This window comes from Glandiceps talaboti, chromosome 13, assembly GCF_964340395.1.
Source record: "Glandiceps talaboti chromosome 13, keGlaTala1.1, whole genome shotgun sequence".
In the NCBI taxonomy this organism is placed as follows: domain Eukaryota; kingdom Metazoa; phylum Hemichordata; class Enteropneusta; family Spengelidae; genus Glandiceps; species Glandiceps talaboti.
In genome coordinates, this window is record NC_135561.1 from 19,700,631 (window position 1) to 19,727,496 (window position 26,866).

The following is a 26,866-nucleotide window of genomic DNA, read 5'->3' on the forward strand; positions in this document are numbered from 1 at the left end:
GTGCAACAGATCTAGAATGGACGTGATTTCCCCTGGGCGGCCCTCCACTCGATCTAAACTTTTTGCAAGAATATATGACTGTACCAGGGTATAGTATTTACATATATCTGTATGTGAGTATGTATGTATGTATGTATGTATGTATGTGTGTGTGTGTGTGTGTGTGTGTGTGTGTGTGTGTGTGTGTGTGTGTGTGTATGTATGTATGTGAGTATGTATGTCAGAGACCAAAGCGTAGAAGGCTAATTATAAAAAAAAAAGTACTCTATCCAAACTCATTCATGCAATGAAAGTCTGTAAATATCATTTATTATGAAATAAATCTTTATTTCAATCAGTTACAACCAAATTTGATTCTAAGATACAGTACATCAGAAATGTGGATGCTATTTCATCTGAACACCCCTGTTTTATTTACAACCTTGGTTTAATCCAAACAATTTCATTCATAAAATTGGTTGACTGCATTCTGATGTGGGTAGAACTGACATAATTCAAATCCATACAAAAAGCAAACATCACTGATGTATAAAAATACAAAATTTGTTGAAATTCACCAAATATATACAGAAATGACTTCTTAATTACACAACGATTCTATACATATGCAACTGCTGATATCAAAGCACTGACAAAGAGAACTTGTTACAAACAAGGAACATAAACCAATGAATTTGTACTTGGCACTTCATGTTGGAACTAGGAGACATGTATGCTAATCAAAACAGTTTTATGGCCTCCTTCTGTGTACATGAAATGCCAGGGAACTTGAACTTGAATAGTGTTTGTGAACGTGAGCTTTTAGATATAACTACTCTTATTAATGATAGAATATAATACTTGTCTCTGTACTTCCAACATGCTGTACCAAGTGTTATTTATCCAATTCATTTAGTTACTTTCCCTGTTTGTAACAAGTTCGGCTTGTCAATGCTTGCCTGTCACTGGTTGTAGCAAAGACTAACAAGTGTGGAAAATAGCAAAAGGCACTCAATTTGAGAAGACTTATTTTGTTTTTGTGATACAAATATAAACAACGATATATAACATCAGTATAATGTGCCAGCACATTTCATTAATAGTACACAATACAAAATAAAATGAAAAAAGAAAACAATAAACACTTTATTTGTTACGGTTAGTATTTCAGTAAACATCTTTTAATAATCATGTTACTGTCAGTGGAATTATTTGTGTGTATACGTACTGATGTGTGTCTGTAACGATTATTCTATTCTAAAATAACTTGTAGAAAACAAATTTGATACGACTTCTGTAATTGTTCATGTCATAGTTTTAGGTACTGGACATAGTTCTTTTAAGCTTTTATAAACTTGTCTCCCAAGATGTCTAGAGAGGTCTGACCCTCATGGGTTTAGTATAAATGCAGGAAGAAAGTGGAGTACCCAGGGAAAACATGTGTTGTTCAGTACCGTTAATTTCAATGACACTCTTCTTACTTACAGTTAGGCATGGTGAAGTTTAAGCAAACCTTAACCCAGACTAGGGTTTGAATCCTGACTGCAGTTGTAAGAGTCTAAGACAAGTGGTTTAACCACCTGGTCACCAACAACCAGACAATCTGATTTATAATTTATGATTGTTGTCGTCACCTTTCTTAGGAAGACTCAATTTTGACTATAATCTATCTAATCTCATTTCGCTATCATATACATACCAGACTTTTAAATGTAGAATTTCCAGTATAACCTAAGTCAAGGTGATAATGAAAACTTTACCGTATATACATGACATAACATTATTAATTTGCATATCAGTGTAAATAACAAATATAATATACCTATCATATAAAGAGCGCCCTCTAGCAATTATAATATACCTTTCATATAAAGAGTGTCTTCTAGCAATTATGTACCTATCTTATAAACGTCCCCTCTTGCAAAATACCTATCACATAAAGAGCGCCCTCTAGCAAATGTAATCTACCTATCATATAAAGCGTGACCTCTAGCAAATGTAATATACCTATCATATAAAGAGTGACCTCTAGCAAATGTACTGTGCCAAACATATAAATATCATCTAGCAAATATGCATATCCAATAAAGAATACCCTCCAGTAGTTACAATATACCTGTCTAATAAAGAGCGCCCTCTAGCAAACAGAGTAGGCCAATGAGATAAAATGCACCCTTCAGCAAATAAATAGGCATACATTTACATAAAATGTTTTAAATATCAAAAACAAACAAAGACAGAAAACAGACAAATTGTTCTGTTTAGATAAAAATTAAAATGCTTATTGGTAAGATGCATAATATAGGTGTACTGTATGGACTCAACATCAGTATCATAACTTACAAAAATTTACAGATATTTGAAGTTTTTCATTAATCAATTTCATGTACTTTTTTGAAAAAAGACCATCGTTATGTAATTATTTACATATTTTCAAATTAAACTGGTTAAACATGACAAACCTGATTTTTCACTGATGTATTTTTTTACTGCAAAAACATGATATTCTCTATAATAGAATTTGTGTTACATCATTTTTAGGTACTCACAGACTTTTTTTACGTACAACCCTTGTTAGTGTGTCCTCAAGGTTTTATTTGATCATAGACAGTGGAGGTCAATGATTGGATATGGTACAGACACATCATGTCTTGTGGTGTACCAACATTTGGTCTTTCCCTGTTCGTTACTATGTTGTAACTATTTTTCATGAAGGAAGGTTGTGTTACTATCTTCATACTTCCACTGCAGGTGACAATTACAGTATTTTGTAGATCTCAAATGACATTGAAATATAGTTTTAACATAGAACAGAACCGTTTCCTTCTGAGGTGACCAACAAATTGGTACAGACCAAGTCCTCGGCAATGGGGTGTATATCTTTTTCGTAACAGTGCACAAATTTTTCACTTTTTTTTCACTTTTGCTATGATCACAATGCTTTTAAATAAAATCTTTTGGAATGTCTGGAATAAAATTTGATAGAAAACCTGCCTTTGGCACTTCTAGTTCCTATCTCATACAGGACGGTTTCTAGCCTACATAAAGACTAAAAAGACTAGCGCTACCATAGGCTATTTGCTATCCCTACTAACTGACATTTTGTTTTTGAATTTTGTTGTCTACGATGATAGCAGTGTCCCACTCGTCTACAAGCCATGCCCCACCATACGCATAATGTGTGTAAAATATTAGCGACATTTCAACAGAATATGATGTACGTAATTAGAGTGAGGTTGCATTTCCATGATGACACCTAATTGTGGATTCATGTGAGCTGATGGCATGATTTAAATATGTCTTATTATGTATTCGACCAATAACGGTCCATACAGGAATGTCATTCAAGACCAATGGGACACAGCTATCATTGTAGACAAGGTAGGACAGTGAAATTCAAAATCAAATGCCAGTTAGGATAGCATATAGAGTGGTAGCAGTAGTTGTTTGAGTCTACAGGTAGGTTAGACAGTTTCTAGCTAGGAGGACAACATGGAAATGTCACAGTAGGATACTGCTATTCTTTAAAAATGTAATGATTCTTTATACCCCAAAATATGTACAGTTAACAGATTTTAGTCAATACTGTCTATCTCGCTACAAAATTACTTTTAAATTACTTTTTAAAAAACTTGATATGTTTTTGACCTCACATCATTTGATAAAATCAGACAAATTTATATAAAAGCAATAAAGTTATAGATCATCTCATAATAAATATCTGGCAGAAATTATAACAAAAAAAATTAGCATAGATTATTGACTTAATTTTCATACTTTTAAAAAATTCTTCAGAAAACCAAATTGTAGTAATTTGTAAACCATGTTTATATTAGTCATCAAAACATATTTTGAAAGTTTGAAATTTTTGCTGGAAATAATAGACTTTAAAAATTGCGGTTTTGATTTGATTATGGAATGTGTAAAAATAAAAAACTTTTACTTCATATGTTATTGCAGTAACTAGCTTTTCAGGTGGTGATTATTTGTAATAAGGCTCCTATATAGCTGGCACTTTAAAAGCCCTCTTTTTGGTTCAACATTGTTTTATCAAAATGCAAACAATTCTGTCATTGGCTACCATTTAGGGACATCACTAACTTCAAAAGCTGTTGTCTTATTGGCTAATTCTTGGAAGCATGGTCATCACTGCAACTTTATAAGACTGTTTCTTATTGGCCACTTAACAGTGGCATTCTTGACATTATAAAAGAGAAGCTGATTGGCTGCTACTTGATGACATCATTGCCAATGTCTTATTGGCTACATTCCTGTGATATCATCACCTTAACCTTTAAAGGTCAGTGCCCATTGGCTATATTCTTGTGACATCATCACTAAGACATGTCAAAGGTAACATCACTGCCATAAGTTTCAATGGTTAATGTCTATTGACTATCATCTTGTGACATCATTGACATAACACATCAAAGGTCGATGGTGATTGGCTACCTTCTTATGACATCACAATAACACATCAAAAGGTCAGTGTTGATTGGCTACCTACTTGTGACATCATCATTATCACAACTTTGTACATTGGCACCTTGTGTGGCTTCCATGGGGTCAAGGGCATCCATATTGAGTTGAACTTGTACATCTCTCACACAGCCTTGAAATGTGCTGCTATACTGCTGCTGAGTTAGTTCCAAAACGTTATCAATGTAATCAAAGCCACCTGAATTAGAGAAAATGTCAATTTTAGTTAAAAACAAAATAATTAGGGATGTAATTGATAGTCAAAAGATGAAAGATATTTGTTTGCACAAATGAAGCTTAAATGATGTGACAGTTCATGATTACTGCAGTCTTTCATTCTACTAGTGCATAACTTGAAACTACAAATATTTATCTTGTGGAGATGATGATCAAATGGTTAAAAGACAAGACAAGATTTGAACCATCACTATGTCTACACAGCTGACGGCTAAACAATGTGAATAATTTGTTGACAGAGATGGATACAATAGACATATACATAGTAACTACTAGACACATAGCTGCATTATTTTGGTAGGTTCTACATTTCACATAAAAATTGTTTGGCGGTAAAACCAAATCAATGCCAAAATTCTTACATTAACAATAACCCAACACACACTTCTGAACAAATCACATCAATTAATATTAGTCCCTCATTTAGTGACTTTGAACTGTCAAAAGGTGGGCATAACAACATGACATATCTTACAGTCTGGGTATGGATGGGAATTTATCCCAGTTTTACCAAATCCCACCCATGTCATGTTATGTTACCAGGGCTTTCTCCAAAACTCAATGAAACACTGCATACCCCCCCCCCCCCCTCCCATGTCATGTTACCAGGCTTTTTCTCCACACCTCTGAAACACTACACTTACCTATATAGTAAATACCATCTGTATTAAGGTCAGTATAGCTACCTCCTATGTCATATGTAGGTGTCTTTATGCCATCAACATACAATGATATCATAGTATTTCGTCTGCAAAATAAACCATAATATATCAGTATTAACATCATGGTACAATTGAAATAGAGAGGTTTATACAAAATAAAATAGTATAAGTAAATGATATAGACAGAGGTGAGTTAACACCGAGTTGTATATTTTATTAATACCTTGCCTCCCTTAATGGTAGTGGTAATGGCTGGTTGTCAGGGGCAACCATGGTATTGATATATTCATTATATATACTGAAACAAACATTTGCATATCTTGTTCTTTTTCAATATGTAGTGGTTAGTCAACTCTGCTAAGCTTTTGTCCCAAGGATTAAAATTTGGATGTGGAAATATTTGCATTAAAATGCCTTGAAGAGCTATAGAAAACTTGGTCCTGAATAAAAAGACTGGTTTTATTTAATCCCTATGGCCCCTCTGATAAAATATTTAGTAATCCTAGACTGTGTGATTCATACATTGGGTTTAAAGGCCAATGGTGGATTAAAATTAGGTGTGAAAACAGTTACCAGACAGCTAGAGAAATAGTTGATGTTGAATATAAAAATGGTCTCTCATAATCCTTATGGTTCCACTGATAAGTTATTTAGTATTCTAAGACTGTGGGATTCATACATTGGAGTTTAAAGACAATGATATCATAAGTCTTCTGTACCAAAAGATCTTGTGGTACAGAAACATAGTTTTTTTTACACTATAAGACATATATTCACTACATGTACCTGTTAACTATGACAGAGTGCCATTGTCCATCGACAACCACCACGTCTGAGAAAATTGATCCGTAGGACTGCCATCCAAGACTCAAACTGTCAAAGTCGAACAAAAGAAGATGATTAGTGGTGTGAATTTAATAAAGGAGTCTTGTGGACAGAATCTATATCAACACTTTCACTACACATTCAGTGATGAAAACATGGACATGTTAATAAAGTGTTGAACCCACTCAGTAAAATTCACAGAGAATGAAAACTGCCCCCCCCCCCCCTCCCACTTTTATGGAGGAAAGATAGTCTTCCTTATTCTCACTTTCAATGAGGTCAGAAAGACTATGATTACTGATATATCTGAAAGAAACAGTATCTACATTCACATAAATAGTTTTCTTGTCTGTAGTCTTAAACCCGAAACCAACTGCCATATGTCATGGTTTATGCCAAATCCAAAAATCATTTTAAATAAGCCTAAAAAAATCTACAATCTAAAATCTTCTGTTGTTGTTGTTGCAAAAAGACACACACTTCCAGAAGATGACAATTAACCAACTACCATTTGTTTATGTTCATTCTACGGATAGAATAGAACTATCATCATATGGAACATGAAATTACCAAGGAAAAGGATAAACTATTGTAATAATAATAATAATAATAATAATAATAATATTGTGTTTATTTCGTTTCTAGGCAACCGGCCCATATGCAAAGTTTACAAATAGTGAAATATACATTTCTGTCCTGATAGAGCAAAAGTGAGAGAAATATATCACACAGTTTTTACTTTGAAAGTTCTCATCTCCATAGCTTTGTATACATATTTACAAATCAATCAAGATAAACTAGAGAGACACTGCAGTAAATGGATTGACATAATACAGAAGGTAACTGATTAAGTTATTTACACCTAAAACTAAATGAAACATTTAACTTCCTAAAGAAGTGGACTGTCCTGATAACATATTAAACAAAGCATCTATGAATAATGTATTTTTTTTTACTGTTTTTCGTTGATGGAAATCTGAAATGTAAAGTTTGAAGAAAACATGTATACCAATCTTTGTGCACCCAATAAAAATCACAAAATACAAAAAAGTTCTTAATAAAATGCTATGAAATATAAATCAAAACAGTTCTCTACATCTCCTGTTTCTCATAAAACAGAATCTGTGAATTTACCTGAGTTTAATTCTTCCATTGACAAGCCCAACACCAAGATAATCAGTGTTATCATCTCTGTTAGGTTGTCCCATCCATAATATCAAACCATTGTCAGTTGATGTACTAATGTTTAGTGACATCACAGTAGAGGTCATGTCAAGGTCATTGTAGTTGGGCAACTCGTAGTATAAGAATCCATCACCATTGAATCTTGCACTGTTGAAAGTGACCACTATGAAAAGAAATAAAAATAAAAATAAAGACATTTTTCTGAGAACTATGATTAAAAAAACATCACATTATAAATTTCTTTTTTTAGGTACATTTAGGTTGTTGACTGTAGTGTAATGGCTGTCAGTTCTGTTCATGTTGATACTGATAGATGGCACTGTTTGTTATGATTGAAACTGTCAATCTCATACTGTAGTTTAAATCCTTAAATCGAGTTTTGTTGTTGTTGTTGTTGTTGTTGCTGTTGTTGCTGTAAACTTTTGTTTGTCAATAATAATTTCATGATTTACCATTGATATTGTTTTATATTATGGGATGAATGTCAAGAAAAACCAAGCAGAAACTTGCTCCCCACTCATTGCTCAGTATAGGCTTAAAAGGGGAACACCACAGTGGGAAATAAAGACATTTTCATGAGACGAGTCTTCCAGAGTGTTTTTTTTAAAGTTTGTCTCATTATGACTATAGAAATATGAAGTCAAAATGCTCTCAGTTTTATTGACTGTTATTGACTCTATACTTTTCACTGGACCAGCATTGTCACCTGGGAATCACTTTAATTTTCACCCTATACTGGTATGGATGCTAAACGTGTGTCACTGATAAACATTGCTATTATTTGTACTATAGTAATAACTTTTTTCGGTAAACGTGCCTACAATTGAGATTTTTCTGCACTGCAATATTGAAGAACATTATTGCATCCATGTATTTACCATTTTGGATAAATGTATGTATTAATAAGAGAACTCCACAACTTATGAATGTCTGTGTACTCATGATGTTTTCTGCTGTGCTTTCACTTGCTACACTAGTGAAAGAATGCCTGCAAACAACACCACAAGCACTTGCATAAATACCCTGAATACACTGGCATTCACACATCATGGTGTATGTCCTAGTACTGTCTGTCATACATACCTTGATTACAGAAATAGCCAGCATGTCCTACAGGACACACACAGCTGTATGTACCACCACCACTACCAAGACATGTAGCACCATTCTGACATAGATTATTGATGCAGTATATGGACTCTTCACAGGTTTTACCAGTCATAGGCTGTAACATTAACAGTACAATGTATAATGTTACTTTTACATTTCAGTCTTTCTTTAGATGCAGTTTATAGAAACTTGCACACATTAGGGACGATCGCACAATGTCACACAAGCTCAACAAATGAACATCATTCGTTCAGGTCAAAATCCCCTCCCTCTAAAGAAATGTTCACAAGTGAGACATCAAACGTTAACATATGATGTAAACTATGATGAAAATTGTGACCACTATGATTGATGTAATGTAAAAACATGATTGTAAACACATTAAAATAATACCAGAAACCCAGCACCATATCTCACGTTAGAAGTAAATTTTTATAAACTTATCAACGTGTCTGTAGTAAATACAGAAGCTGTTGTCATTGAAGGAGTGAAACTTTTCTGCTGAAATTTGGTTTAAAAGTGTGAAAATGAAGTTCAGCAATCGCATTGATGCCAGACCCCCTCCCCCCTCCCTCCCTAAAGGAACAAAGTTTGCTTATAGAGCTTGTGTGACATTGTGTGATCGTCCCTTAGTCAAATCTGACAATTGGTAGACATATAGTAACACCTGTCATGATGGACATATTTTATAACAACACAAAAATCACCAAACCTGAAACAAATATCAATTTGCTGGATAAAGATAATAATAATCTTTTATTTATACTGGTTAGTTCTTTAAGTATATAAACACTTGTCTCCCAAGAAGTCTAGTGAGGGTCATCCCTCATGGGTTCAGTGTTAATGCAGGAGGAAACCGGAGTACCCGGGGAAACCTGCGTTGTTCGATAGAGTCAAATTGAACGACATTCTTCTTACTTACAGCATGGTTAATCTAATCAAACCCCTGACTGCAGTGGTAAGAGTCAAGTAGTTTAACTACTCGGCCACCGACAACCAAAGATCTTTCATTTCTAAATGTTATTGTTAGGTTCAACTAAAATCATTCATAAGAGAATAAGTAGCAACTATGATCTATTAATTCTAAATTCATTAGTTTTCACACTGAATCTGAGACAGTATATAAGATCGAATTGTAATTCATTACCGAGGTACTCTTGGAATTGTGAGCAGAAGGAAATCAAGATTCATATGCATGGATGCTCACCCACAGCTCATTCCCTACACATGTTTCACACTAAGTAATTGTTCAATGAAACTTACAGGGAAGCAGGAACACTGGAAGTCTGTAGTTCCTATTGGTCGACATGCACCATTGTTTTTACATACACTATACCCACAGGCTGTACCATCACAGTCTGTCATGTCTTGTCCTTCGGATGCACCTAAAAAAAGATGTCAAAGGTCAAGTCAGGAACATTGTTTTGTTGCTTTTCTGGTAAGATGTTTTCTGGAAGTGTTATTCTGCAGATTTTCATCCAACTTTTTTGACACAATTAGCCATAGCATCCATGACCACGCCATAGCAACAGACAAATGGCAGCATATTTCTCTCCAAATGTAAGTTTGCAAGTCTACAATGTGGTATGTTTTGGTCTTCAAGCTTATACTATTCCTTACTGATATACCAGTACATAATTTGATTGGGACAGACAGATAGATATATAGACATATAGATAGATTGACCGAGAGAGAGAGAGAGATAGATAGATAGATAGATAGATAGATATATAGATAGATAAATAGTTAGATATATAGATAGACAGATAGATAGATAGATAGATAGATAGATAGATGGATAAATTGAAAGATAAATGAAATAGCAAAACAAATTGTGATTGAGACCTTGACTGTATGATAGTTTGATAAAAGAAATAATTATGTTTATACAATCATGTACAACAATAGATAAAATCAAACATAAACAGAGAGACAAAAAAACCGAGTAATATGTCCTACCTTGTTTGTTCAGTTCATATTCCCTGTTATTAACTATTAATTGTCTAATACATCCTTTGAAGCTGGATACATCATTAGAGATAGCATCGGGTGCTACCTTGTCAAGGTGTGATACACCACCAACATAGAACAATGTAGTTGTATCTAGTGAAGTCAGACCAAGGCTTGTAATACCTACATTGACAGAGAGAGAGAGAGAGAGAGAACAGATCACAACACATACAAGCCAAGTTGAATGTGGCTGAACAAAAAATATGGGATTGATACCCCAGTTGTTCTACATCATGACAAAGAATGTGTAAGTCACTGGTTTGTGGAACATACACTATAAGTTAAGTCAAAATGTTGAAATTTGCCATTCTTCTTAATTTTTCATAACTTTTACTTGTGCAGGTATAATAACTATTCTCTGGACTAATGTATTTCTTCTTTCAGATGGAAAATACTTGTGACCATATTTTTTTTGTCACTGTTTTTATCCAACTCAATATGTTATGTAAGCCACCTTATGTCACTTTATTGACTAAAGGTGGGAGAAAACAATGGGGAATAATATCTAATGCTATAGTCATTTTTATTTTGCTGTAGATCTAAGTATACAGCTACCCTGGCTATAATATCTAATGCTATAGTCATTTTTATTTAGCTGTAGATCTAAGTATACATCTACCCTGGCTATAATATCTAATGCTATAGTCATTTTTATTTAGCTGTAGATCTAAGTATACAGCTACCCTGGCTATAATATATAATGCTATAGTCATTTTTGTTTAGCTGTAGATCTAAGTATACATCTACCCTGGCTATAATATCTAATGCTATAGTCATTTTTATTTAGCTGTTGATCTAAGTATACAGCTACCCTGGCTATAATATCTAATGCTATAGTCATTTTTATTTAGCTGTAGATCTAAGTATATAGCTACCCTGGCTATTATATCTAATGCTATAGTCATTTTTGTTTAGCTGTAGATCTAAGTATACATCTACCCTGGCTATAATATCTAATGCTATAGTCATTTTTATTTAGCTGTTGATCTAAGTATACAGCTACCCTGGCTATAATACCCAATGCTATAGTCATTTTTATTTAGCTGTAGATCTAAGTATACAGCTACCCTGGCTATAATATCTAATACTATAGTCATTTTTATTTAGCTGTAGATCTGAGTATACAGCTACCCTGGCTATAATATCTAATGCTATAGTCATTTTTATTTAGCTGTAGATCTAAGTATACAGCTACCCTGGCTATAATATCTAATGCTATAGTCATTTTTATTTAGCTGTAGATCTAAGTATACAGCTACCCTGGCTATAATATCTAATACTATAGTCATTTTTATTTAGCTGTAGATCTAAGTATATAGCTACCCTGGCTATAATATCTAATGCTATAGTCATTTTTATTTAGCTGTAGATCTAAGTATATAGCTACCCTGGCTATAATATCTAATGCTATAGTCATTTTTATTTAGCTGTAGATCTAAGTATACAGCTACCCTGGCTATAATATCTAATGCTATAGTTATTTTTATTTAGCTGTAGATCTAAGTATATAGCTACCCTGGCTATAATATCTAATGCTATAGTCATTTTTGTTTAGCTGTAGATCTAAGTATATAGTTACCCTGGCTATAATATCACCCCCACCCCCCCACCCCCCACCCCCCGGTCATCATATACATCCATGTACCAGTATAGTAACATCGTGCCAATGTAAAATTCATGAATTTATAGTTTGTTTTTCAGTAGATATATTCAACCAAAAATAGATTATTTGTTCATCTGTCTGGCCAACTATACTAGTACTATAGAATTAGTCACTAGTGACACTGAGTATCATAAGCCAACAGTTCAATTTGCAACAAATTATACAAATTGTATAAAAATTACCTACATAGTCTCCCCATGAAAGAAGTATCCATGGTAACATTACTATACAGTTTCAATGAGAGGTTCTACTTTTGTACCCCAAATTAATCTAGTAGCATAGCTTTTGGTTCCTCAGTGTGTGCAGTACCACTTTATGCAGAGCTAGAGGTATGTATACTGGATGCCATGTTCAGTGTGAGCTGTTACTGATAGTAACATTTATAGTTCTATTTGATGAGTCGTTTCCTATCTTTCATAGTTGCCAAACTGCGCAAAAGCAGTAGGAATTTCCTTACGCGAAATCAATATGTATCTGTTTCAACAATGGAGATGTAAGGTATGAGATCAATATATAGTTCAATGTAGGATGAAAAACTAAATTCTTTGACTTTGTGGGTGAGGTTTTTGAGCTGTTTAGTTCTCATCCTACAAAAAGCGATTTCACTTTTAATGGGTCTGTTTGTACCCCTAAATGCAATTATTTCTTTTAAAAAATGTCCCCAAATTGAGAAATGGAAGAATTTTCACGATAGCACAGCACTAACATAAAGTGTAAACAAAAGAACTATATTTTTCCTCACTACATACTGACTTTGTATTCATAGTATTACTACACTGATTTGAAATTGGATGGGCATTTTCAATTTTGGCCAATTTAGATTGGGGGGGGGGGGGGCTGAGGCTTAAATAAAAGAATTAATTTTTTAATCCTACACTGAACACCATTGTGTGTAAATTTATAATACATATGAACTGACAGAAATATCCCTTGGTGCCTGTGTGTTCCAATACTGTACAATTTCATAGGATTTTTGTTCGAAAAATGTTGAAATTATGATGGGGTGGAGGGTCACAATTGTGAATATTATGAGCACTTTGGCATTTAGAGAAAGAAATAAGCTCCACATATGAATAGTTCAGTTGATTTATCATACATATGAACTGACAGGAATATCCTTTGATGCATGTGTGTTCCAATATTGTACAATTTCTTGTGATTTTTGTTGCAAAAATGTTGACATTTTGATGGGATGGGGTTCACATTTTTTACCCACATTTTCAAGTTAGCATACACACAATGATTTTTGTTGTCTAATTATGAAGGGGCATTGGTACATTATACATATGTGCAAAGATAATGATGCTCATTATAATTTTTGACAAAATTCAACAAAATTTCATAAGATATTTCTGTCGAAAATGTCAAAATTTAGATGGGATGTGGGGACAATTTCAATTCTAGAATTTAAACGGACGTGGTGACCCACTATTATTTTGTCATTGATAAGTAGCTGGAATAATACAATGTACACATACAGCGTGTACAAAAAATCTATCACAGACTTTTAGCCTTTTTTTAGCAATTTTCTTACGTTTTTCTTAAACAATATTAAAGCAGCTGAAGATAAAATAACATAATATTATATGAAATAATGAAAAGAAATTACAAACAAATATGTCTGGACCTACTATATATTGCATTTAAATATATAATTTCATTTGGTGCTCCGGGATAATCTTTAACTTTCAAAAATCATGTTGTAGTTAATTGTTGTAAATCTACTTATTTTGACCTCAAAATATATATGTACATACAAGAAATGGCCACTATCTTGAAAACAAAGGTGGTGACATAGTATTTTCTCTGCATTTTTTACATATTCAGATATCAATGCTTAGGTATGCAAAGTATAAGAAAAATCTATCGACATTTTGAATTTGACATCTCTCCCCTTAAAAGGCTATATAATAGCTCCAATAACTGTAACTACAAACCTAATTATCAATAAGTGTCTCAATGTTACTTTCAACACTTTCAACACTATCCATCTGACCAGCAGTGTACCACAGTCCAGAAGTGACATCAACAATTAAGTTACTTACCTTTACTTTCAACACCATTTACTTTGATGTAGCCGTCCCTATCCACCCGACCAGCTTCCAAAGTATACCACAGCCCAGAAGTGACATCTAATCTATCAGCAGATCCCACTATAACAGGTTGTTCAGGACCAGGCTTGTATCTCAACTCAATATATCTGTTATTCAGTGATATTGAAATGAAATCTCCTGAACTAGAACCAAGATTTTGGGCGGCGTAAAACAGAAGACCATCCCCTGATTCTGGTTTGAACTGTATAGTGATGTTGGTGGTATGCCGGATACTGACGGATGGGAAAGCCATGTATGATGACTCACTCTGGAAAGATGCATCACTGATGATAATGTCTGTGGAAAAATAATAGAAAGATAATTTGGGATGGGATTCAGAACTCAGAGTTATACAACTTGTTATTGAAAACATATCCTGTCAGACTTTTTATTTTTTTTATACTGGTAGAAGAAAGAAGTATGAATGAATAGATCACAAGAACTTGCAGAAACATTTTTTTTACTTTTATCACAAAAATACAACAATACATAATTGAGATGTAATAGAAACACTATTAAGTTTTTTTATCACCCTTTCCCATACTCTCTTCACAGCTCTTTATTGTTACCTCTGGCATGTACCTATAGTGGCACAACAGCCCGTTTTACTTCCTCAACTCTCTGGGAAGCATACAATCCACAACAGCCTCTATATGCCCACAGGATTAAATACTTCACATATTGTGTTTGAAATCTTTCCCAAAGACTGAAGGCAATTAGAAACACCAAAGATCAAACCTGTGTCTTGCAGAGTCTGAACCAGCAACTTTGTAACCACTTGACCATCATGACACCACAAGATTGAACCGTACCTTGGTCACAGTACTGTCCCATTTTACCCAGGGGGCAATGACACACATATCCCACAGCAGCTAAGGTACAAATAGAATCTTACCTTGGTCACAGTACTGTCCCATTTTACCCAGGGGGCAATGACACACATATCCCACAGCAGCTAAGGTACAAATAGAATCTTACCTTGGTCACAGTACTGTCCCATTTTACCCAGGGGGCAATGACACACATATCCCACAGCAGCTAAGGTACAAATAGAATCTTACCTTGGTCACAGTACTGTTCCATTTTACCCAGGAGGCAATGACACACATATCCCACAGCAGCTAAGGTACAAATAGAATCTTACCTTGGTCACAGTACTGTCCCATTTTACCCAGGGGGCAATGACACACATATCCTACAGCAGCTAAGGTACAGGTAGAACCAGCAGTACAAAGGGGTGGTGGGTCATGAGTGGCATCACAAGGTCCTACTACATCACTACATAGAACACCAGTCCATCCTTCTGTACATAGACATCTATAATAATGACAATACAAAATGATTAATATACGTAGTTACTATATTTCAACAACAATATCAACATCAAAATGATGGCTGATATCTTAAAAGAGAAAATAGGTAAATTTCTCGACAGGTTTTAATAAACTACTTTCCTAAAATCAAGATGTATCAAAACAGAACAGAGGCCATCATTTTTGTCTTGAGATATTGTGAAAAGACACATCTCAAGGTGTGATGAGGGGTAGAATTCATCTCATCCAAGACTGGGAATTTTACTGGCTCTGAGATTCATTCCGCTAAAATACCTGGAGAGAACACCATATTTGGCATATCCCTGATTAACAAATTAGAAAACTATTTACACTTAATAACTTACTCAAATGAAGCTCCTATCTCTAGACACGTTCCTCCATTGTAACATGTTACAAGTTGACATTCTGACAGGCCACACTGTCCAACATTACGACCAGATTTCACATGACCAGCAGGATGTCCAGGGGGAGTGAAGTCAGTGAGTCTACCAGCCTTAATCTCTACATCAAAGATACATCCTGTAAATCAATACAAAAGTTGCATATATGTTTAGGTTTTCTATACTTTTACAGCATGAAGAAACTAAGACACTGTAACCTCGGCACATAACGTACATAAAACAAACTTATAAAATCACTCTCTAAGTTTATTTCATACTCAGTAAGTTTATTTCCCAAAGTAATCTTTAAAGTTACTTAATGCGGTTAAATACACAAATTGGAATGTTTGTTGATACACAACTAAGTCTCCAAAATGTAGACACGGAGAAAAAAGTAACTTGGTTGTGAATCAATGAACATTATTCTTATTATTTGAAGTTCCAACCTGATGATCCAGTTTACTGACTCCGAGGTAAATACACTATTACTATAGCCTACCTAGAAATCCACTGGTAAAGTTGACGGTAGAAGGCAATAGTTGTAACTGATAATACACTATTACTATAGCCTACCTTGAAATCCACTGGTAAAGTTGATGGTAGAAGGCAATAGTTGTAACTGATAATACACTATTACTATAGCCTACCTAGAAATCCACTGGTAAAGTTGACGGTAGAAGGCAATAGTTGTAACTGATAATACACTATTACTATAGCCTACCTTGAAATCCACTGGTAAAGTTGATGGTAGAAGGCAATAGTTGTAACTGATAATACACTATTACTATAGCCTACCTAGAAATCCACTGGTAAAGTTGACGGTAGAAGGCAATAGTTGTAACTGATAATACACTATTACTATAGCCTACCTTGAAAACCACTGGTAAAGTTGACGGTAGAAGGCAATAGTTGTAACTGATAATACACTATTACTATAGCCTACCTTGAAAACCACTGGTAAAGTTGATGGTAGAAGGCAATAGTTGTAACTGATAATACACTGTTACTATAGCCTACCTTGAAATCCACTGGTAAAGTTAACAGTAGAAGGCAATAGTTGTAACTGATAATACACTATTACTATAGCCTACCTTGAAATCCACTGGTAAAGTTGACGGTAGAAGGCAATAGTTGTAACTGATAATACACTATTACTATAGCCTACCTTGAAAACCACTGGTAAAGTTGACGGTAGAAGGCAATAGTTGTAACTGATAATACACTATTACTATAGCCTACCTTGAAATCCACTGGTAAAGTTGACGGTAGAAGGCAATAGTTGTAACTGATAATACACTATTACTATAGCCTACCTAGAAATCCACTGGTAAAGTTGACGGTAGAAGGCAATAGTTGTAACTGATAATACACTATTACTATAGCCTACCTAGAAATCCACTGGTAAAGTTGACAGTAGAAGGCAATAGTTGTAACTGATAATACACTGTTACTATAGCCTACCTTGAAATCCACTGGTAAAGTTGACAGTAGAAGGCAATAGTTGTAACTGATAATACACTATTACTATAGCCTACCTTGAAATCCACTGGTAAAGTTGACGGTAGAAGGCAATAGTTGTAACTGATAGACATCATAGCCACCAATATAGATATCAGTGAATGAGTTAAGACCTACAAGATGACCAGCTGTCTGTCCTGTTACGTTGACTTGGTTATCTAGCTTCATCCAGATTACCCGTCTATCATGACCCATGTGAACAGAGTGAGCTGACATAGACGTATCTACTGGACTTGAACTCCACACATAAGCAGGACCTGGTAAACAGAATAAAGAGAATGGGTTATTGACAGGAAGATAGCCACAGTCTTACAGTAGAATGCATCTCTGGGACAGATTTCCCTAAAAATCAGTTATTTATAAAATCTCTCAAAATGTTGCCATATCAAGCTTGTTCCTGGTCATTTTGAAACTGAAATTTCACATCTTGTTTGCAAGGAAATCAACTATCTGCTTTTTCCCTCCATGTAAAAAACATGATATATTGGCTTCTACATGGCTTAATTCAATATTCAGTGGCCATATTGGCTTCTACATGGCTTAATTCAATATCATTTTGAACTCTATTTAAAAAAAAAATTTGCATGGTAACACCTGATTTTTTATGTTAATTTTAACTGAAAATGGGTTGAAGTTTTCTTGAACAAAGTAACAGCAATATTGCCCAATGATAAAGAAAATCTCATTATTACACTTGATCTGTATACTTACCAGATCCTAAATCTACAATCCAAACCAGATATCCATTCTGTATACCCAACGCAATGTAGTCATTACCATAGCCAGGAAGTTCAACTGAAAAAAGAAGTGACACTAAATTGTAACCACAGACTCACTGTTTGCGTCATGAATAATTAGTGAATGTCTTGTGGACATAAATGAACAGATTATTGAAACTTTACATGTAATACACAATTACAAAGTTTTGAGAGAGTAATCACTATACATTTCTTATGAATTAATAGTTTTGATTACTGTACTTTGCATTCAACAAGCCATCGAAGATGACACAGCCCCTGCAGTGGATGTTTGAGACTTAAAGTCCTAGCCCCCCAAAAAATAAAGTGTGTTTTGGTGGGGACAAAGACAACAGTATTGCTTTTGCAAATTGCCATGATTTGTCAATTGGATGATAATAATGTGTAACTGGTGCAGAATCACTAATGATTTTACAATCATTATCACTGTGCTGATAACTTGTTTGTGAAACAGTTCTTTGTAATTTGTCTGATTTACACACCTGTGTCATGCTATGGACTCTATATGTAGCTATCTCACAATGTTTTTGTGAGTTAATGTTTGTTGTTTTGTTGAATATATCTGTACCTTTTTTAAATGAGGTTTTGTGACATTAATTTTAAGTACACATGACAAAGGTTGTGAAACAGTTCTTTGTAATTGGTCTGTTTTACACACCTGTGGCATGCTTTTGACGCTACATGAAGCTGTTTCACTAGTATATTGTGTTAATGTGTCTTGTTCTGTTGAATACATTTGTACTTCCTTTAAATCAGGGTTCGCGACATTAATTTTACGCGCACATGATCTTTCTGTTTTTGAGAATTTTTTTTTATTATCAACTTTAAGTGTTTGTTTCATCTTATGTATATACTTTTCTTCAGTTGTACATGTTATGATGGCAGATGAACATATCCCATAATGTGCTGTAAGGTTAAAGGAATCACTTGGACTATTTGTTGTATAGACTAGTGTAGGAGTAATTTCAAAAGCCACACTTGCAAGAGAATCCTCAGTCAATGTTGATGTTAGTTGTCTTAAATGGGTACAGAGATCATGTATTGTCTTGAAAATGATAAGAACTGCATGTCCATCAGGCATTGAATAACCTTGATCATTTCTGCTATGAGGATCGAACAAGTGGAACTGGTCATCTTGAGTAAATAATGCCATACCATAGTCTTTCACTATAAGAATACACTGGGATGAAATTTCTAGAGCACTCTCAAATACACTCTCCATTTTATGAAATTCAATATCAGTGGTAGGAGTAAATTGTTGGATCCTGTACTGGTTTACAAGCATACAGACACAACAAAGGCACACACCTTGCACAACAGACATAAATACAATAACAAAGTTCTCAGAACCCGAGAACACTCTTCAGTTGAGGAGGTTAAAGTAGGATTTGGGCACCGTCCCAAATTAACTGCTGGTCTGAACATAGACCACTAGAGAACTAGAGAACACAAAGAGAACAAAAGCAAAGACAACAACCAAAATCTAATAAAACACATGTGATAGGACAGTACATACATAAAATAAAAGACAGGTGATAGGACAGTACATACATAAAATAAAAGACAGGTGATAGGACAGTACATACATTATTAGAAACTTGTCCTAGAACTCACTACAATATTATAAGTTGTACCAAGGATACAAACACTTGAAAGAACTAGAAATAGAAAGTTCAATTGTCTTAGTTTATATTTCAAATTACTGACTAGGTATTAGCAATAAAACAATCATGGGAATGTGTGTCCAACAATACAGGCAGTCTGTAGGAAGTTTTTATTCTGTGCACTACATGATCAATGTAAAATTAACAAAGATATTGTCCTTCTACTGCGCTTGTATTCTTCACCTTTACTTGTATTATAATTATTACACCAGGATGTTGCTCCTGCTTGGAGGTGATATAGAAACAAACCCAGGTCCTCCAACACCAAAACAGACTTGCCCTGGTAAATTTGCAATTATTGGTAGTATACATCAAGGTTCACCCCAATTTTTGATTACTGAATCTGGTGCATGTCATTCATAAAAATTAATTGAAAACAATTCATTTCCCTTTATTTCTCTAAAATTTGATATCCTTTTAATTTTCATGAATGGAAAATGATTTTTCATCCAAATTTGCCGGAAATACGTACATTTTTAATGTGACGAATTTGGGCTAAGAATAACCGAATACGTTCAGTGCAAATGTGCAGTAACAAACATGGCTGCCACATTGGAGCTACCTCGTGGTACTACGATCGCGATTCACATCCAAACGTGATCATTTAGGACATAAATTTTACCATGGAACCGTACCGGAGTAGTTATTTCTAAAGAACATGTATAAATTTTAGGATTTTGTTCGTATTTATCGATACAATGTGAAAATTGCCGTGACATCGTACATCGTATGCGTACTGTATTACGTATACGGGAAGGCTTGGAAATTACCGGCTTGATATACCCGGCCATAGAAACTACCAACATACCGTCTTCTACTTTACGACGGTACTACATTTACTGTTTTTGTTTCGGCTACCATTGTTATAATCAAGGCGATAAATAAGTTCATAAATGATGATAGACGCAGTGTCGCTGTTCACTTCCTTCATTAACGGCATTGAATAGAATCTCTTGAAGACGTTCACATCAAAACAAAGGGGCGCTGAACGCAAACAGAGGGGCGGTGCGCCCCTCAAAAACCCCTCGTGGAGAACACTGATAATGTAGGGTTAAACTTACAACGGAATCTACTGTATCGTGGAGAATGGAAGAAATTTTGTGCGAGCACTACAATTCATGAATGAAATCTAAAGCACATACGTCATCAGCCTCTTTTTGGATAACGTTGGCGATCTTGCACAATATTCTCAGATTTGGATTCACACTATTAGACATATTCATATATTAGACGAATTGGATAGGGACTAAATAATTCTCAAAAAGTACAATAAACCGTTTTCCGGCCATATTTGATGATTTTGATAAACAAATATGCATACTTGCGCTTACAACTTTCATTTAAAAGCTTTATTTACACACATACCATTTACCACAAATGTACAATTATGATTAGCACAGCATGAAATGCATTGTATGTAATGAAGTGTGCACTAGTTTTCATACTGGTACAAAGCGCATTGACAATAAAGATTAACAATTATCCAAAGCACATTGACAATAAAGAATAATAATTCTCCTTACCTTTTATCGATGCAGATATAAAAAACAAAAGTCACTCTTACAAACATCCGAATCTAATCTGAATTTGAATTCGATAATCTAAATTTGAATTCGATGATTGCAATTCTGAACCCATGTTCATACACATGTACAATTTACTCTACAAATTATTGTTACAGACATGTGAAATATTTTAAATGTTTGTAAATCAGCTAAACCACATCGCATCCAAAAGAAAATCAGCGTGCATATGTAACTCATATCTAATTATGAATGTACCAATTTTGGAAGGAATCGGTCCATGATTGTCCGAGATATGGCTGAGGACGGACACACGCATGCATGCACGGACGGACGGACGCACGGACGCACACACGCACGGACAGAACCCAATTTATAAAGCCCCCGCCTCGGACTTCGTCCGACGGGGGCTAACAAGGTAAAGACAGTACAACTGTATTTTGTTTCCACTGTAACAAAGGAACTAGTCTTGAAACTGAAATCAAAACTATTTTTTATTACACGATTCTGGGATCCCTTGAGGACATTTCTATACATTGCATCATCATTTTTATTGGCAGGAGATGAAATCTGATAAAAGTTTCATGGATTTGCGTACCTTGTACCACAGGTTTGGATGGTAAACCCAAATAAAAGAGGGAGAAATCTGGTAACTCTTGCACAGATTTCCATACACTAGACCATAATTTTGGTAGGGAACCCCATTAAAATACCCAGGGAACTTATGTAGACTTTCTAACTACAATCTTTCCCCAAAACACTGTATGACATTAACAATAACAGGAAGCACAAAATTATTTGGTGAAAGTTAAAACTTTTCAACAAAGGCAGAAAAGATCTTGGAAATCTCCTTACCTTTTTGTCCTGAGTATACCATTAGTCCACTTTTTGTTGCCATGGTGTTATCTTCTACCGTGAATTTCAATTTCATGTGAGTTAGGAAATCTAAATTGGGATCACGTTGATAGGCCATGTAGGAGGAATAACCAAAGTGCATACCAGTAAACTGTGGTCGGGTAATGTCCAGAGCTGTAAAGTATCAAAATAAAACAACATTAAGAATGTGAACACCACTACAGATACAGATATATTGATTAATTAGAATCTTTTACAAGACCACATTTACAAAATTAGGCATCTATCTTTCTTTTAGATCGTAAAATACAATCATGAGTGGCAGTTGGTGGTCAGAACCACACACACATACAGACACACACACACACATGCAATACACACGTGCAAGGTACTCATACCTTTAGAGATACTCATACATAAATGCTTGTGCACTACATACACACGTGCATGCATACTCACTACACACAGACACACACACACAAGTACATACACATGTACACACACATCCATACACACACATACACACATACACACAATTATACACATTACAGGTATTATACAACATACTAGCCAAGTTTTACACGTTCAAACAGAAAATACAAGAATTATTGTCTGACCATTGAACAGAAAATACAAGAATTATTTTCTGGCCATTCTTTATCAGAACAGTGATTGTATATTTACATAATTGGTTGCCATGCTTTCAATGGATTGCGATTCACTTCGTCCCATTTTCAACTCGTCCCATTTCAACTCGCCCCAATTTCAACTCGCCCCATTTTTAACTCGCCCCAACAACACTAGGAAACGTTTATAAATCTAAACGATACATGGACTCAAAGTACGTACGGGGACCGAAACATTTACATGATTTTACCTACGTAGCCAGTTGAAGCGTAGCAAATGTAACATTTCGTAGCAGAAAGTGGTATGGTTTTTGGCTAAGTGTTTGGTAGATCTAGAACTTATACTAGCACAACAACTTTCCTCAGTCATGGAATATCACTTTTCACATTAGGACTTAATGTTTACAACCCAAATAAGAAATAATAATGATAATAACCAGGGAGAATATTAGTGACTGACACTCTTGCGGCTTCCGCGCGTTCGGGTTTTGGAGACGTGTACAGGTTTTGTAGTATGTGTTTACAGCGCAAGTGGTACTTCATTAGTGGAATACGAGATACCACACACCCTCCAAACTGAGTACTACTAGCTTCGATTCCATATATGCACAGGTAAATTATATTGTAAAGAGTTGGGGCGAGTTGAAAATTGGACGAGTTGAAAATTGGACGACTTGAGTGGGACGAGTTGAAATGGGACGAGTTGAAATTGGGACGAGTTGATCCGTCACCCTTTCAATGTGTGTCAAAACATTTAGAATTGCTGTTAATTAATCTGAATTTTTCTTGTGCAAGTATAATAAATATTTCTTTATGCAGCAAGGTTGTGATGAAAACATAACATAAATCATATTGTGTATAATTGCTATGACAACACAACTATAGATGTATTGCGAGTGTAGAGAGGAATGTTTTATACATGGTTGGCATGACAACACACACAACTTACTTTGATCACAGGTGAGACCATGTCGGCCATACGGACACAGACATACAAAGCCCTGTATATCAGAAATACAAGTAGCGCCATGTAAGCATGGATCTCCTATGCAATGTTCTATCAATCTCTCACACAGTTCACCTTCATAACCAACTGGACAATCACAGAACCAGTCCTCTGGATTCTCAGGAGATCTGAAAAGTAACGATACAAGAACTCAAAGTTGAGATGAGGAAACAATTACCGAAATAAAATGTAATAAAAGGAAAACAGGAGACAAAAATAGTTGACTTTAATATCTTAACAAGGTTAAAGCCAGACATGGATGAAGTACGCCCTCTATGTTCATTTGATAAGTCACTGACGCACAGCAATGAATTCTGATGCACACACATACACCCTTAGTTGGGCCATAACATCTTTATTACATGCCTAGTTGACTATCATAGATTTAAAGCACATCTTGTAAAAAATTGTGAGTTTAGACAAAGTTCTACTCTTTTTTTCATATTTTCCATTGGCAATAAAAGTGTCATCAGCTTTTGGTAATACTACAGATACTTCTATCGACACGTTGTGTATATTGAGGTATATGTGAATGGACATAACTATGTGTTCTGAGTTTGGTTGGATTATTTTCAGCAGCATTAACTGAACTCTGCACTTTGAACTCTGAACTTACGTTACACATGTTGCATTGTTCCTGCATGGTTGGTATAAGCAAGCAGGAACTTCACATTCTCCGATATTCATACCATTGATGGCATCATCAAATACATAGAATTCAACATTGTTGATTTGTAGGTGACGGATACATCCAACGAAATTGACAACTGGTTGTCGTACTGCCATGGCAACCATATTGGGAGGCAAACCACCTAGGTACAGTACTCCAAGAGCATTTTCTGCTTGAAAAGTGAAAACAGAGCTTGTTCTAGGAAGGTTGTTATCAACTGTAACGGTTGCCAAACACATGCCACCAAACAATCCTGATGGCTTACTTTGTCTGAAAAGAAGAGAAAAAAAAGAATTGTATGAATTTACATGATTTTATCTTTCTGTATATAGAGACAGAGACAGCTGAATGTAGACAGATACAGACAGATAGATGAACAGAGACAGAGACAGACAGAGACAGACAGACAGACAGACTGACTGACAGACAGACAGACAGACAGACTGACTGACAGACAGACAGACTGACTGACTGACAGACAGAGACAGAGACAGACAGACAGACAGACTGACAGACATCACTACATTACCTCTTGTTCTGCAGGTAAACTACACATACTAAATATACAATTTGATTAGATTTTGGACAATGTAATTGACTTTTGACAACTTACAGTGTATATTTACTCACCTGATAAAGATTTCTACCAGTCTGTCATGGCTGACAAAGGTAAAAGTATTGACAGTGAGAACATTTCCCATGCCACAGTCTACCTGGTAGTTGACAACTCCATTAGAAATATACAGGTGGATGAAATTACTACTGGGAATACTAGGATTTTGTGAGGAGTAGAAAATAGTACCATCTGTAGCAAACGTTTTGAATGTTATGTAAATTTCATTGTTGGCATTTTCAGTGAAATCCAGCTGGGCATGCTCCAAGTATGAATTCCCACTGAATGCTGGGAAATGAATGGCGACATCTGTAAAGAAGTGAAGTAAGAAGTGAAATGTTATTTTATCATAATACTTCCAGTCTAGATTTATCAGTAGAAAAGACTTTGTTTATATATCTTTCTTAATCAAGCCATGCTAAATATATATACCCCCTTACTTCTAGTCTGTTTTCTGAAAAATAGAACAGTAAGCTGTGCACAAACAAGTTAGAATAGATACAATTGTTGCATGTATCTGATTTATATACATTGTAATACAATTGTTGTATGTGTCTGTCTCTTGCAGAGGGTGATTTATAAACATCGCAGTGCTTGAAATATGAGTCAAAACCTTCTAAATTGCCATTATTTTCCCTGATTTTTCAAGTATACTTGAGGAGGTATATAATTATGTTATTCTTCAATATTTTTCTTTACTCAGCTGGAAATGAATTGTGACCTAGAAGATGATTTCTTAAATGCCATAAGGGATGCATCAACATAAATAGTTGAATCGAGTATAGTATAAATTATGAATTAACTTGGGTGAAAAAGCTGATATTTTAAATCACTGTTAGATCTTACCTTCTTGGCAAAATGTTCCTTTGTAACGTAGATGACAGCTACACTGGAATTTGACAACACCATCACTCAATATGACATCTGTACATGTACCGCCATTCTCACAGACAACATCGGCACAGGTCGGTGGCAGTGTTGGAATCGGTGTGGTGGGTGGTGGCGGAGTTGTGGTTGGTTTAGGGGTGGTGGGAGGGGGTGGTAGGGTGGGTGCTGATCCACATTCATAGATATTATCACCATCGACTGCATCCATGTAGGTCAAGGTCATGCCATCAAGGTTAAGTTCTTCAATACAACCGATATAGTTGGTGTATGCTGGTGCACTGTTTAATGGTAGTACATCAGGTGGTAGGCCACCGATGTACAATAATCCAAGGTCTGTCATTTCACATACAGAGAATGTACACTGGAGACCATCTTGTTTTAAAGTTCGTCCAACAATTACTGCTGCTCTACAGCTCTGTTCTTGACTGTTGATGTAACAAAATAATCGTAAATATATCAATCTATATTTATTACTGGTTTATTGGTTTGAACATGGTGTAATGGAAGTGATCTATATCAGAAAGTCTAAACCTGATCACAAAACAGACAGGGTTGTTTTCAACTTTCACACTTCTGGAATTCCATTTTGTCACATGATTCCAGTGTTCTGTCATGTGACCAACCCACCGCATCAGACTGGTAACTGGTGTCAATAAAAGCTTCAGTTTTGTTTTCACTATATATCAGTTGTGTGTATTATCTTCAAAGTTTAAATGTCTATCTTCTTTATATCAGTTTACTCTACAGGTATGGTATCAATATTTAGTCACTTTAGGGGACATACATTT

The 26,866-nt window shown here is 35.0% G+C and overlaps 1 protein-coding gene across 1 annotated transcript in view; it reads right to left on the bottom strand.

Annotated features, from left to right (window-relative positions):
- Positions 1–350: 350 nt before the first annotated feature.
- The window catches only part of LOC144444389 (uncharacterized), a 63,343-nt gene continuing 36,827 nt past the window's right edge, over positions 351–26,866 (bottom strand). Inside the window, exons 26-42 of the mRNA XM_078133802.1 lie at positions 26,037–26,503; positions 25,208–25,499; positions 24,524–24,847; positions 23,851–24,035; positions 22,276–22,449; positions 18,187–18,270; positions 17,493–17,732; positions 15,922–16,096; positions 15,388–15,560; positions 14,196–14,540; positions 10,437–10,610; positions 9,741–9,862; positions 8,451–8,592; positions 7,317–7,530; positions 6,144–6,230; positions 5,340–5,443; positions 351–4,657 (exon numbers count right to left, since the gene is read on the bottom strand). Of these exons, the coding sequence (XP_077989928.1) occupies positions 4,479–4,657; positions 5,340–5,443; positions 6,144–6,230; positions 7,317–7,530; positions 8,451–8,592; positions 9,741–9,862; positions 10,437–10,610; positions 14,196–14,540; positions 15,388–15,560; positions 15,922–16,096; positions 17,493–17,732; positions 18,187–18,270; positions 22,276–22,449; positions 23,851–24,035; positions 24,524–24,847; positions 25,208–25,499; positions 26,037–26,503 (3,481 nt within the window). The 3' untranslated portion in view covers positions 351–4,478. The remainder of the gene's footprint in view (positions 4,658–5,339; positions 5,444–6,143; positions 6,231–7,316; positions 7,531–8,450; positions 8,593–9,740; positions 9,863–10,436; positions 10,611–14,195; positions 14,541–15,387; positions 15,561–15,921; positions 16,097–17,492; positions 17,733–18,186; positions 18,271–22,275; positions 22,450–23,850; positions 24,036–24,523; positions 24,848–25,207; positions 25,500–26,036; positions 26,504–26,866) is intronic.